The following is a 16012-nucleotide window of genomic DNA, read 5'->3' as shown; positions in this document are numbered from 1 at the left end:
TGAGAGGCATTCTTGACAAACTTATTAAAGGGACTCTGAGTCTGTCAGCACAGAATGACTTTTCAAACCAAGTACAGATGCTCAGTGCATCATGGCGAGCCCAAACATTTAAGTGCACCTTCCCACCTGCTTGCGTTCTCTCCATCTAGACCACCCCTTGGATTGATATCTCTGGCTTTATAGAGCCAAAGAAGGACAGAGATAGATGAAAACAAGTCAGTGGGAAGATGCACTTAATTATTATGCCCCCACCATAGGTGCACTGAGCACCTGTACTTTGTTTCAACATTCATTCTGTGCAGACAGGCTCACTTTAAGGCATCTTGCATCAAGAAGCTGTCACTAGCTCCAGTTTTACAAGTAGCATTAAATCATTATTTCAAACACTTACAATAGACACTCCAGTAAATATAAGATAAATTACTATTTATTTTATGTTAATTGTTTGAACTTACAGTATGGACATCCATAAAGTTCAACTCTTAATCCTATCTGTCCTTCTCCACTCCAGTCCAGAGGAACGATGCGTACATAGCGAGCTACTATCGGGTGCTGCAACTCATGTCGGACAACTGTATCAGAGTTCACGTTTCCAGGAAATGCCTGCGGAAAAATAAAAATCTATAGCTTAGTTCAATGTCACAGATAATATTAACAAATAAAAGTCGTAACATAGCAATTGAATTACAGTTCAACGTTGTCTATGAGCTACGCTGTGCTATTAGTTAGATATGCTATTTACCTTCATATAAAGGGGTACTCTACAGGTAAATAACGTTTAAATCATGTTTGACTGCCTTAAAAGAGCAGCTGTAGGGGGAAAATGAAGTTATATGCAGCTGCTCATTTCCAGTCATCAGGGTATGGCAGGGAAATGCACACCATATGCTATAATCACTCACTGGGATATTGATTGACAGCCTGCACTGCACACACATGTTGTAGTGCAGGCTGTCAGTAATATGCCAGCAAATTATTACAGTATGCCTGCGGTACAATGAATAGTGACTACAACGGATCTCTGCACCGCCCCAATGAATGAATGAAAACGAGCTGCTGCAGGGAGAAAATAACTTTATTTTCTACCTGTAGCTGCTGCTCCAATAAGACAGCCAGGCATGGTTTAAATACTATTTACCTGTAGATTACTACTAAGAAAGGTAAGAAGGTGGATCCAGGCACCTACTATCCAGTGTTACATCAGTGGAGTCCTAAATTTTTGAGTGCATTATAAGAGACGACCTGCAAAAATATGTTACAGAGAAAAATATAATAACTGACAACTAGGATGGATTCTTGAAAGATAGGTCGTATCTAATCAACATGTTGGGTTTCTATGAGAAGGTAAATGCAAATCTGGATGTTGGTAATGTGGCTGATGTGATTTACATGAGAAACTCTTTCATTAGACAGTCAAAACAAGCTTACCAATGGATTTTCAGTCAATTCATTTTGCAACTAGCAATATACGGTGCAACACAGGTGCTAGAGAAATGAGTTATGATCTTTTCTGTTAGTAAGCCTACATGCATATATACTGTATTTTACAAACTCTTGTGAAAAAGTGGGTGCGTCTTATAGTCCAAAGGCAGCCTCCTGTGATGAAGGAGAACACTGGGCAAGAGTCCACCCTGATCAGACAGAGAGCTGCCCTCTCTCCTCCTGTCTGAAACTGATCAGCTTGTGCAGCCTCCGTTCAGGAACTGTAAGATGTGGTAATGTATAGTGTGTGAGAGCTGTGTGTATGCAAATGTGCAGAACTTGTCTGTATAATATGCTCATCTGAATGAGCCCATAAGCGGAAATGTTACTTTTGGCACTTAGTAATTCATACCAATTTGATCAATGGGAGCAAATCCAGCTGATTGGACTTGCCTTCACATTTCTATGCTGATGTATTTGGCTCCAAGGGCTTGCTTACGCAACTGTACAAATAAAGTGAGTGCTATCTGATTTTATTCAATGGGACAGTGCTGATCGATTTTTTTTCACTGGGTGCGAGAAAAAATTCAGATGCCATATGGAGCCACAGTAAAAGCACCCGATTTTTATGGATATATTACCATTATGCAGCATAGAAAACTATAAATGGTCCTGCAAACGATTAATAGCAGCTGAGTTAGAAATAAACCATCCTACTTTTCTGGGTGAAAATTGTACTGCTTTTTTATACACTGTTATGTGACCCTAGCCTTTAAAGTCCCACTCACACAGCAAATGCATGTCAGAAAAATGCGACCTGTAATTTCTGTGGCGTCTCTAGCAGAAATCCAAGCTAGAACTGAGAGTTTCTGGCATGGATTTGCAGTTTCAATTGCTGCCAGTCCACAAGCATATTCTGTATGTGTCCATATGGGCATGTAGTGTGCATGTAGCAGAGATATCTGTCTATATGTGCATGTAGCAGAACTGTGTGAGTATGTATATGTGCATATGTAGCAGAGCTGTGTGTCTATAATACAATATGGCAAAGTTTAAAATTTCCAGATTTTTGCCAAACATGAACTTTAGTCCTCCTCTAGAGTGATTTTTTGCATGCCAGATATTTTGGTGAAATTTTTGCACCACTTTACTAATAAGCTGCAAAAAAAGTTGAAGACAAAAGTAAACAACACCGTTCTTGAGATTGCACAAAGTCATGGACCACGTGCACCATTTTGATTAGTTTTCTGCAAAAATTTTTTCATATACACTCATGTGAACCTTCCTTAACTGGGACATCTATATGTACTCTTGTTGTAAGCAAAAATATCCCAATACTGTGCTACCAGTCTCTTGCAATGGAAACATTGCTAACAATGTCTGCAAAGCACTGGGGAATATGTTGTCTCTGTATCAGGAAGCTTAACCCCTTCGCACCCGAGCCTGTTTTTGCCTTCGTGACGGGCCAATTTTTTCAATTCTGACCAGTGTCACTTTATGAGGTCATAACTCTAGAACGCTTCATCGGATCCTTCTGATTCTGAAATTGTTTTCTCATGACATATTGTACTTCATGATGGTGGTAAAATTTTTTAGATATGAGCTGCGCTTATTTGTTAAAAAAATCAAAATTTCAAACTTTTAATTTTTGTGCCCTTAAATCAGAGAGTGATATCGCACAAAATAGTTAATAAATAACATTTCCCACATGTCTACTTTACATCTGCACAATTTTGGAAACATAATTTTTTTTTTAGGAAGTTATAAGGGTTAAAATTTGACCAGCGATTTCTCATTTTTACAACAAAATTTGCAACACCATTTTTTTTAGGGACCACCTCACATTTGAAGTGAGTTTGGGGGGTCAATATGACAGAAAATTCCCAAAAGTGACACCATTCTAAAAACTGCACCTCTCAATGTACTCTAAACCACATTCAAGAAGTTTATTAACCCTTTAGGTGCTTCACATGAATGAATGGAATATGGAAGGAAAAAATAAACATTTAACTTTTTTCACAAACATTTTACTTCAAAACCATTTTTTTTTTATTTTCACAAGTGTAAAAAGAGAAAATGAACCATAAAATTTTTTGTGCAATTTCTCCCGAATACGCCAATACCCCGTGTGTGGGGCTAAACCACTGTTTGAGCACACGGCAGAGCTCAGAACGGAAGGAGTGCCGTTTGACTTTTTCAATGCAGAATTGGTTGGAATTGAGATCGGATGCCATGTCACATTTGGAGAGCCCCTGATGTACCTAAACAGTGGAAACCCCCCACAAGTGACCCCATTTTGGAAAATAGACCCCTTAAAGAACTTATCTAGATGTGTCGTGAACACTTTGAGCCCCCAAGTGCTTCACAGAAGTTTATAACATAGAGCCATGAAAATAAAAAATCATTTTTTTTCCATAAAATGATCTTTTAGCCCCCAATTTCTTATTTTCACAAGGGTAGCAGGAGAAATTGGACCCCAAAAGTTGTTGTCCAATTTGTTCTGAGTACACTGGTACCCCATATGTGGAAGAAAACTACTGTTTGGGCACACGGTGGGGCTCGGAAGGGAAGTAGTGATGTTCTGGAATGCAGACTTTGATGGAATGGTCTGCGGGTGTCATGTCGCGTTTGCAGAGCCCCTGATGTACCTAAACAGTGGAAACTCCCCACAAGTGACCCCATTTTGGATATTAGACCCCCCCAAGGGACTTATCTAGATGTGTGGGGAGCACTTTGAACCCCCAAGTGTTTCACTAAAGTTTATAATGTAGTGCCGTGAAAATAAAAAAAATCATTTTTTTTCCACAAAAATGATCTTTTAGCCTCCAATTTTTATTTTCCCAAGGGTAAGAGGAGTCATTGGACCCTAAGAGTTGTTGTCCAATTTGTCCTGAGTACGTTGGTACCCTATATGTGGGAGAAAACTACTGTTTGGGCACACGGTGGAGCTCGGAAGGGAAGTAGTGATGTTCTGAAATGCAGACTTTGATGGAATGGTCTGCGGGTGTCATGTTGCGTTTGCAGAGCCCCTAATGTACCTAAACAGTGGAAACCCCCCACATGTGACCTCATTTTGGAAACTAGACCCCCCAAGGAACTTATCTAGATGTGTGGTGAGCACTTTGAACCCCCAAGTGTTTCAGTAAAGTTTATAATGTAGAGGCGTAAAAATAAAAAAATCATTTTTTTTCCACAAAAATGATCTTTTAGCCCCCAATTTTTATTTTCACAAGGGTAACAGGAGAAATTTGACCCTTAGAGTTGTTGTCCAATTTGTCCTGAGTACGCTGGTACCCCATATGTGGGAGAAAACTACTGTTTGGGCACACGGTGGGGCTCGGAAGGGAAGTAGTGACGTTCTGAAATGCAGACTTTGATGGAATGGTCTGCGGGCGTCATATTGCATTTACAGAGCCCCTGATGTACCTTAACAGTGGAAACCCCCAATTCTAATTCCAACCCTAACCCCAACACACCCCTAACCCTAATCTCAGCCCTAACCATAACCCTAACCACAAACCTAACACCAACACACCCATAACCTTAATCCCAGCCCTAGCCCTAACCCTAGTCCTAACCCTAACCCTAGCCCTAACCCTAACCCTAACCCTAGCCCTAACCCTATCCCTAACCCTAGCCTTAGCTCAAACCTGTGTACCTGCTTTTTTTTTCTTTACTTTTTTTCTTTTTGTGACAAGATCGCTGCCCTGCGATCTGACTCATAGTAACGCCACTTCTCCTCTGATCTCACACTGACAGATGATCAGAGGTGAAGCAGCGTTACTATGTGACAAGATCACTGTGCCAGGGCACATAATAACGCGACTTCTCCTCTGATCTCACAATGACAGATGATCAGAGGTGAAGCAGCATTACTGTGTGACAAGATCGCTGCCTGGCACATAATAACGCGACTTCTCCTCTGATCTCACACTGACAGATGATCAGAGGTGAAGCAGCGTTACTGTGTGACAAGATCGCTGCCTGGCACAATATAACGCGACTTCTCCTTTGATCTCACACTGACAGATGATCAGAGGTGAAGCAGCGTTACTGTGTGACAAGATCGCTGCCTGGCACATAATAACGCGACTTCTCCTCTGATCTCACAATGATAGATGATCAGAGGTGAAGCAGCGTTACTGTGTGACAAGATCGCTGCCTGGCACATAATAACGCGACTTCTCCTCTGATCTCACAATGACAGATGATCAGAGGTGAAGCAGCGTTACTGTGTGACAAGATCGCTGCCTGGCACATAATAACGCGACTTCTCCTCTGATCTCACACTGACAGATGATCAGAGGTGAAGCAGCGTTACTGTGTGACAAGATCGCTGCCTGGCACAGCTGTGCCCGACTCTCCATCCCGCCTCTCCACGCAATGCCCACGATGACGTCCGTTCTCGCGGGATCGCGATGTCTCGCGGTAATTCGCGATGATGTCGCGCGAATGACCGCGAGACTTCGCGATCCCACGAGAACGGACGCCATCGCGGGCATTTTCGCAAAGGACTACTGGGAACGAGAGCGTGAAGAGAAGCGGGAAGGCTGCGCGGGACATCGGAGGGTGAGAATAACAATATTTTTTATTTTTAAATTCTATTTTTTACAGGGATATGGTACCCAAAGCCCGGAGGACAGTCTCCTCCTCTCCTCCAGACCGTGGGTACCATCCGCAATTGTTCTGCTTACTTTCCGCATGGTGTGCAAAGCCACATGCGGGAAGTAAGCGGAACAATGCATTCCTAAAGAGTAAAAAAAATGGCAGCACAGGAATCGCTGCAATACTCGCATCCCCATTCATTAACATTGGACTCGCTAGACTTGCAACGAATAGCGAGTTTCCGAGTCGGACTCGTTAGAGTCTAGCGATTCCGAGTATTTCAGGATTCGCCCATCCCTATTGGGCACCCCTGGTCAAAATATTTTTAGGGTATGTGTATGCGATTAGTAATTGGCAGCGCTTTGGACGCAGCACATGTCCACTGCTTTCAAAGCTTTGCCGGCTATTAAACACAGGTGATTCTGCATGTGTTCATTGAAACATGCAGATTCAACAAGTCCAATACACTGTACGGGTTAAATTTATTTTGCAGAGACTTGCATCTGCCCAAGATAAGTTGACATGCTGGAAAGACCTGCCGCATGTCCGTCTACACGGGTAATGATCGGTGCACTCATAGTAGGCATGGAATTTCTTGAAATCCCATCTACTATGCTGTAACATCTCGATGCTGAGGGTGGGACGCTGTAGAGGTACGTGGCGTCCAACCTGCAGCGTCTACTGACCTATCTTTATTGTGAACAGTTAAGCAAGATAAAGATCAAATGATCTATAGCAGATCTAAAGTTAAAGATGACACATTTCCTTTGCATTTTAGGAAATATATATACACTGCTCAAAAAAATAAAGGGAGCCCTAGGCACTTTTACTGAGCAGACACATGGATGTTAGTGACCTTCCAATCATTTCTACCTGTAGTTTATTCCATTGGCACAACAGCAGGAGAAATTGAATCACAATCAGTGTAGATTTCACAGAAGTGTAACTGACTTGGAGTTACATTTTGTTGTTTAAGTGTTCCCTTTATTTTTTCGAACAGTATATATATACAGTCATCTTTCACTTTTTAAAATTACAGAAAGGAAAATGGGCCGATTCAAAAGTTTGGGCACTCTTGGAGATTTGTGTGCTCAGATGACTTTGACCAAGGTTTCATACCTTAACTGGTCTGTTAGGGATATGGCTTGTTCACTTTGTTCACTATCATCATTAGGAAAGGCCAAATGATGCAAATGTCCCAGCTTTATAAAAACTCAGCCTCCTCTGACCTTGTGCACAAAAGCAGCAGACATGGGTTGTTCTAAGCAGCTGTCTAGCACTCTGAAAATGCAGGAGAAGGCTATAAGAAGATAGCAAAGCATTTTCAGGTTACCTTGTTCTCAGTTCGAAATGTAATTAAGAATGCAGTCATCATATTGTATAGCACTGTGTAGTTACAACTGCTCATTTTGCCTTTCTACCAAATTAATTATTCAGTCGTCTATTAGGTCTGTGAAATCATATGATTAAAAACTGACTAACTGAATCCATTTAAGCTCTATGTAGAAACAAGAGGTCAATTTTCCCTTTATGAGTAATAAGCCACTGCAAAAGTCCCTGGCAGGAGGAGGAGCGAGCAGCTGAGTCAGAAAGAAATGATGAATGCAGGGACAATAGACTTCCTGTTTCTACATAGAGCAGAGAAAAGAGAAGAATTAGCTGGGTAGAAAGGAAAAATGTGCAATTGTAAGTAGACAGTGCTATATAATATGATGATTGCAGTATATTAAGAAGATGAAAACTTTGATAGGAGGAGTGCTTCTTTAATGGGTTATGTACAATACACTATAAACACACAAACGTTTTGATATATCGCACTATTAGGCTGTGAATAAATAGTTTAATAAGGCTTTGAGTAAGATATAAAGGCATGGTGTTATTTTAAAAATTATCTTTGGCTCGTAGGGTTTATGCAATTACTACAATGGACTCAGAAATCTTAATTACAACTTAATAATGCCAAAGGCAATATCCTGCATTTCAGACATTGCTTAACATCTTGGAACTGAAAATAAAATCAAAACCTCTTTACTCTGAACACAAATTGCTTCCAAAAAATCAAGAAAGTGTGTCAAAAGTCCATTGTGTATGAGCACTGGCACTGGACGCGCCAATTTAGCTTTCATTGGTAAATGCTGAATTGCTGATGACAATCTGCTGTCTATATCTAACGATTTGTTCTTCCAGCTTTGGGATATAATATTGAAATGTTTCACAATTTAAATGCAAGGGAGGCTTCTTTTTCATTTGGTTGTTTATGTATAGGTACACAGTTACAGATGTTGATAAAGGTTCATCAAGTTCAACCTTTCTCCATCAATTACAAATTTTTGTCACTATTTTAACTGTAACCCACAATACAACCAAAGTGAGGGTACAAAGCACCCGGAAAAACACCACTCAGAAGAGTATAAAATCTAAACATTTTTTATTAAGAATTAAATATAAAAAGGACATAAACCAGAAAGTAAATGGGACATGTAAGAGGATTCAAAAGGGGATCAAATCAAGTACATAAAGGCGAGAGGGTTTTTCACAAAACAAAAAGGGTAGCAAGGTAGTCTATATCAGACAAAGCAGGGAATAATAATGAACTTCCATGGTTCACCTAAGAATTTGCATGTAAGGCATGATACCGAAAATCATAGTACAGACTATTAAGACAGTATAGTGACAAAAATAATCAGTATGTCTATATGTTTATCGTGTAATATAATATTGGAAGACAAGAAAAAAAGACTTATTGAGTCCATACCTAATATAAAGGTAGGATACCCATATTGAGGTGAAGCGACCCACATACAGCCACCAGTGCCCCAAAGCGACTTTCACTGTTACACTTTCTCAAGAAGAGTGTTAAGTGTTATGTGTATCCAGGCAATCATCCAGCTCATTTTTAAAAGCTGTTATTGTTTCTGCTATTACTACCTCTTCTGATGGAGCATTCCACAGTCTGACTGCCCTAACTGTAGGAATAGAGTTGAGCGACTTTTGGTTTTTAAGGGTCGTGTTTCGTTTCTTGAAACCCGACTTTTCCAAAAGTCAGGTCAAGCAAGATCGGCCGATTATAGGGAAAAGTCGGGGTCGTCCCAAAACACGAAACCCAATGTTAGTCAATGGGGAATAAAAGTCGGCAGTGAGAGGAGGACAGGAAACACACCTACAGTGCCCATTTGAATGCCTAAAGCATCAATTCTTCTTACTTAAGCTTGTCAACCTTAATTAACTTCATAATACAAGTTACGCACTGAAAAATGGGGGTTATTTGGCTAAAGTTGTGGGGGGGTAGGGCTGGCTCCAGGTTTTCATGTGCCCTGGGCGAAAGAGCGCCCCTTTAACACATACCACAACTCATCATGCTACGATACGGCAGAGAAATAGCGGTATAGTACAATGAAAAATACTTTACTTTTTACATCTCATGACGAGGCCCATCTATTTCTCCATACAGAATCATTGGTCCCATATAATGTTTGAAACAGTATATGATGAGCTCCACATAATGCTACAGTATATGTTGGTCCCCATGGATGAAGCTCCACTGTCTTATGGGCCCAAATAATGCTCCAAACATAATGGGCCCCATTTCTAATGCTCTAGTGTATAATGGGCCCTGTAAATGCTGCTCCAGTGTCTAATGTCCACCTTTGGAATGTTCCAGTGTATGGTGGGCCCCATCTATCATTCTCCAGAGTATAGTGCTCCCCAAAAATTGCTGTCCCAACATTGAAAACAATCAAATAAGTCTCCTCGCTAGGGAATCCCTGTACTAGTCTGGACTCCTCGTCGTCCCCATCTTCCATCTCACTGCACAGTATTTCAACCTTGCAAGTGCTGTGATCCTGAGCAAGCAGGGGGGGCCCACTCGTTGGCGATGGCACTGGCACAGGGCCCCTGATAGTACGGTGGTGTGTCTGATGGCGGGTGGGCCAAACCTGCACTTTCATCTGCAGCTTCCTCTTTGTCACCGTGTAAGATGGAACTGTATATGGGAAGGGTAACCTGAGTTTCATCAGGGTCAGATTCAGGCCGTGTAGCGTGCGAGGGGAATGTAGTGGTCTGGGTCAATGTACCAGCAGATTCATCGAGCAGTGGCTGGGCATCAGTGCACTTGTGTCGCCCCCAGGAGTACGGTCACCACAGTGACATTACCTTCCTCCTAGGGAGTGTGATGTCATGCTTGGGAGCAACGAAGGATCTCTCTAGCAGGTTAACTGATTGGGCGGCGTTATTCCCACGAGTCATGACCCTCCAAACAGCGTTCATGAAGGCAAAGTGTTTGTTTTACGTGTTCAGTATGGTTGCAAAGCTGAACCTTAAAGGAATGTCCAGAAGAGCACCACCAGGAGTGGAGCCTACGGTTAAATTCGACTCCACCTGGGAAACCTCAACCATGCCAGCTACAGAAAAGATGCACACATTGCAAGCTTAATTCCGTTAACGAACGAGACTCCATCATGCCCCGCGGTCCGAGTCTGGCTTACTGGAGGGACACGTGAGGCTCTGGCACATGAGATTGGCCAATAACTGGTGTGTCATGCCCTTACATGTCCGTGGCTGCATGTGCGCTACACTGAAAAGGCCAGCGTTTGTCGCTTACAGGTGCAAGTAACCCGCTGAACAACGTTAGTGATGGGGATCACTGATTACAATTATTACCCACGAACGATGATTTCCCAGTAAGTGCAGGTCAACCGCAGTTCCGGAATTAGGCCTAACCGTCATTCCTGAAAAAATGAAAAACTTACGTGTGCAAACCACAGGTGCTGTAGCTTGCTTAACAGCTCGCCAGCCGTTCTCACGCCCAGTATGGATTACACGTGATTGCACAAAGGTGAGAAAGGGTACCGTATCCCCGGATAACATGTATGGATAGCGTACACATTCAAAATATATGTCAATACATCAGGAGGCAGGCTCAGATGGTGTTAGGCCCAGTATGGCTTGCACGTGATTGCACAAAGGTGAGAAAGGGTACCGTATCCCCGGATAACATGTATGGATAGTGTACACATTCAAAATATATGTCTATACATCAGGAGGCAGGCTCAGACGGTGTTAGGCCCAGTATGGCTTGCACGTGATTGCACAAAGGTGAGAAAGGGTACCGTATCCCCGGATAACATGTATGGATAGCGTACACATTCAAAATATATGTCTATACATCAGGAGGCAGGCTCAGACGGTGTTAGGCCCAGTATGGATTGTACGTGATTGCACAAAGGTGAGAAAGGGTACCGTATCCCCGGATAACATGTATGGATAGCGTACACATTCAAAATATATGTCTATACATCAGGAGGCAGGCTTAGACGGTGTTAGGCCCAGTATGGATTGCACGTGATTGCACAAAGGTGAGAAAGGGTACCGTATCCCCGGATAACATGTATGGATAGCGTACACATTCAAAATATATGTCTATACATCAGGAGGCAGGCTTAGACGGTGTCAGGCACAGTATGGATTTGACGGCCCAGACTACACAGCGGAGGAGCAGGGACAGGTAAAGATTGCAAATGCTGGGGCCCTGCCCAAGCAAGGGGGGCCCACTTGTGGGCGTCGGTACTGGCACTGGGCCCCTCATAGTACGGCGGTGTGTCTGACGGCGGGTGTGCACCACCACCGTCAGAGACACTTGATTGCACTATGAGGGACCCTGTACCAGTGCCCGCGCCCAAGAGTCGGCCTACCCACCTGTCCAGGGCAACGGCACTCGCACGGTGTCGTGCGCTAGGTGGTGACCCCGGCCATGGGGGGGGGAGGCAGCACAGTTAGGGAGTTTTAAAAAGTGGCATATGTTGATGTTGGACATTCAGCTGATGCAAAAGGCGAAATAGGTCAAGTCCCAGGAAGAGGTGGACCAAAGCAAGCCATTTTTCTGTCACCCTATGTGTCATCAGGGGAAGGTGGGACAAAATCCTTGGAAACCCATGCATGGTTCATTTTAATGAAGGTTAGATCATCCACGTTTTGGGCTGACAGACGGGTCCTTTTTTCTGTCAGGATTGATCCAGCTGCACTGAAGACTCTTTCCGATAGCACACTTGCAGCTGGGCAAGCGAGCTCCTGTAAGGCATATTGTGCCAATTCAGGCCAGGTGTCCAGTTTAGCGGCCCAATAGTCAAAGTGGAATGACCTGTGTGGGAGAACATCGATATGGGAGGAAAAGTAGTTTGTAACCATAGTTGACAACTGCTGTCTCCTGTCACTTTCCATCGATGCAGTATTACCAGTTGTGTGAGCAGTACTTGAAAAATCAGTCCACAACATTGTCATGAAACCCCTGTCTCCAACGCCACTTCTGCTGTGTGCACCATGAACACCTCTGCCAAGCTGCCCCCGGCCCGTATGGCTCGTGTGAGAACCATCACTGCTGCTGTGTGCTGGGAATGCCTCAAGCAACCGATTTACCAGAGTTGCTTGTTTATTAGCCAATATTAGGTCAAGGTTCTCCTGTGGCATGATGTTTTGTAATTTGCCTTTATAGCGTGGATCCAGGATGCTGGCCAACCAGTAGTCGTCATCGCTCATCATTTTGGCAATGCGGGGGTCCCTTTTTAGGATCTGCAAGGTATAATCTGACATGTGGGCCAATGTTCCCGGTGTCAATGATGCACTGCGAGTGCTGGTTGGAGGAGCACTTTCTGGCAAATCCACATCCCTCCAGTCACGCACAAACCCTGTACCAGACCTTGCCACGCCAACATTTTCACTTGCCCCACGAGATGCATCCTCCTCCCCTAAGTAATCATCCCCGTCATCCTCCTCCTCTTCTTCCTCCACCTCGTCCAGGAGAGGTCCCTGAGCAGACAATGGCTGAATGTCATCAAGGATTCCCTCCTCCTCTTCCTCCTCATCAACATTGGCTGCAGACGCCTGCTCCTTAAGGTGCGTCAAAGTTTGCATGAGCAGACACATAAGTGGGATGCTCATGCTTAGGATGGCGTCGTCTGCGCTTACCAGCCGTGTGCATTCCTCAAAACACTGAAGGACTTTACAGAGGTCTTTCAGCTTCGACCACTGCACACCTGTCAACTCCATGTCTGCTCTCAAAGTGCCTGGCCGTGTATCCTCCCACAAATGCATTATGGCCTGCCTCTGCTCGCACAGCCACTCCACCATGTGCAGGGTGGAGTTCCACCTTGTTGCAATGTCGATAATGAGGCGGTGGTTGGGAAGGTGGAGCAATCGCTGCAGCTTCTGCATACGAACGGAGTGTACAGGCGACCGGCGGATGTGCGCGCACAGTCTTCGCACCTTCTGGAGCAGGGCTGTTAACTCCGGATAATTTTTGAGGAAGCACTGCACCACCAGGTTCAAGGTGTGAGCCAAGCAAGGTATGTGGCTGAGTTTTGAAAGGGCTATGGCTGCCACAAAATTACGGCCGTTATCACTAACTACCTTGCCTGCCTCAAGATGTACACTGCCCAGCCATGACTCAGTTTGTCGCTTCAAGTACTCTGCCAGCACCTCGGCGGTGTGTCTGTCGCCCAAACACATCATCTGCAACACAGCCTGCTGACGCTTTTCACTAGCTGCTCGATAGGGGGACACCTCGTGTGCAACAGTGACAGCTGCAGATGGAGTGCTCGTACGACTGCGCTCTGTGGACGACCTTTTGCTTCTGGAGGAGGAGGAGGGTCGAACGCCTACAGCCAACTGTTTCCTATACCGTGAGCTAGGCAGCACTGTCCCACCACCGCTGTCCCCTGTGGACCCTGCATCCACCACATTAACCCAGTGCGCAGTGATGGACACGTAACGGCCCTGGCCATGCCGACTGGACCATGCATCAGTTGTGAGGTGCACCTTTCCACTCACTGACTGCTTGAGTGCATGGACAATGCGGTCTTTTACATGATGGGGGATGGCTGGGATGGCTCTGCGAGAGAAGAAGTGGCGACTGGGTAGGTCATAGCGTGGTACTGCATAGGCCATGAGTTCGCGGAAAGCTGCGCTTTCCACCAACCGATAGGGCATCATCTCAAACGAGATTAGTTTGGCAATGTGGGCGTTCAAACCCAGTGTACGCGGATGAGAGACTGAGTACTTTCTTGACCTACTCATAGTGTCTGGGAGGGTGAGCTGGACTTGAGAGCTGCATATGGTGGAAGTAGCGGTGGACAGGACGGACTGAGAGAGGGTTGATGATGGTGATGGAGTTGGTGTTCTTTCTGATGGCCTAGATTCAGTATTTCGTTGATATAACAGTGGGATTCCCTGACTGCTGTGGCCTTGCAACGACACCTCAACATTTGCTGCTGTGCTAACCGGTGGGCTTACAGTGGGGGAAACAATGTAGCGTTGCTGACTACTTTCTTTGTGATCAGTTGCACATGTGGCACTTGAGGTTTGGTGTTGTGTCCACGCTTGCAAGTGCATGGTGGTTAAATGTCTAAGCATGCAACTGGTATTAAAATTTTTCAGATTTTTCCCTCGGCTAAAGGTCTTTGCACACTTCTTACAGATAACCTTGGCCTGATCATGAGGATTTTGTTCAAAAAAGTGCCACACTGCACTCTTCCTACTTTGGCAGACATTTTGCGGCCTAGCACGCTGTGATCTTTTGACCCTCTGGACAAGCTGTCCAGCAACTCTTTTGATTTTTGGAACCTGTCTTTGGAGTGCTCCGGGCCTGCCAGATAACAGCTGTTGCGATGTCGATGTCTGCTGTGGATGCTCCTCCTCATCTGAGCTATTGGAAGCAGCACCCTCTTCCCCCAATGGATGCCAATCTGGGTCAACAACTGGGTCATCCATCACCTCCTCTTCAATGTCATGTGCACCTTCCTCTGTGTCACTGTGTATGGTGGTATAGTGTGCGGGAAGGGGCACCTGAGTCTCATCAGGGTCAGAATCTGGCTCTGTACACTGCGAGGACAATGTAGTGCTCTGAGTGAATGTACCAGCAGAATCATCTATCAGCGGCTGTGCATCAGTGCACTCCATGTCAGATTCATCTTGGCCTGGGTAATTCACCATTTCACTTGATAATCCAGGCATGGTATGTGAAAACAGCTCCATGGAGTAATCAGTAGTATGGCCTGCGTCATCCTTCAATCTTGGTTGGGGTGAAGGACACAAGGAAAGGTGTGGTTCATGAACATGAGCCTCCAATGATGACTCAGTGCTTTTACTTTTTACAACTTCAGAAGAGGAGGCGATAGAGCTGGAGGCTGAGTCAGCAATGTAAGACAAAACTTTTTCCTGATGCTCTGGCTTTAAAAGCGGTTTGCCAACTCCTAGAAAACTAAGCCTTCGAAGCCTTATGGAGCCAGACGATGACGCAGGCTCAACACCTCCTGAATTCGGTCCTATTTTGCTCTTGCCACTACCATCAGATCCACCACCAACACCATCATTACCAGCTGCCAACCCCCGCCCAACTCCACGGCCTCTTCCACCAGACTTCCTCATTTTTGGTAGAAATGTAGACAAAATCCAACAAACTATATAGTAATGTAAAACAAGGTACAAGGTGTCTATAGGACAGGGGAGATTTTGAATTTCTGCACACACTTGTGGACACTGGACACTTTTGGATTGTGTGAGGCCCATTGAATATCAGAGCGCTATGTCACAGGCTCGATGGCACAGGTGTGAAAAAAGTGACTACAGGATAAGGGAGATTTTGAATTTCTGCACACACTAGTGGACACTGGACACTTTTGGATTGTGTGAGGCCCACTGAATATCAGAGCGCTATGTCACAGGCTTGATGGCACAGGTGTGAAAAAAGTGACTACAGGATAACAGAGATTTTGAATTTCTGCACACACTTGTGGACACTGGACACTTATGGATTGTGTGAGGCCCACTGAATATCAGAGCGCTATGTCACAGGCTCGATGGCACAGGTGTGAAAAAAGTGACTACAGGATAAGGGAGATTTTGAATTTCTGCACACACTAGTGGACACTGGTGGACACTTTTGGATTGTGTGAGGCCCACTGAATATCAGAGCGCTATGTCACAGGCAGAAATT

The 16012-nt window shown here is 44.5% G+C and overlaps 1 protein-coding gene across 1 annotated transcript in view; it reads right to left on the bottom strand.

The window, feature by feature from the left end:
- CNTNAP2 (contactin associated protein 2) overlaps window positions 1-16012 on the bottom strand; it is a 2930334-nt gene that overhangs the window by 1756284 nt on the left and 1158038 nt on the right. Inside the window, exon 4 of the mRNA XM_073550056.1 lies at window positions 456-603. Coding sequence (XP_073406157.1) covers window positions 456-603 — 148 coding nt within the window. The remainder of the gene's footprint in view (window positions 1-455; window positions 604-16012) is intronic.

Source organism: Dendrobates tinctorius, unplaced genomic scaffold (genome assembly GCF_039654945.1).
Source record: "Dendrobates tinctorius isolate UK_male_01 unplaced genomic scaffold, ASM3965494v1 ptg000162l, whole genome shotgun sequence".
NCBI classification, from domain to species: Eukaryota; Metazoa; Chordata; class Amphibia; order Anura; family Dendrobatidae; genus Dendrobates; species Dendrobates tinctorius.
The sequence above is the reverse complement of the archived record's forward strand: the minus strand, read 5'-3'. Positions and strand labels throughout refer to the sequence as shown.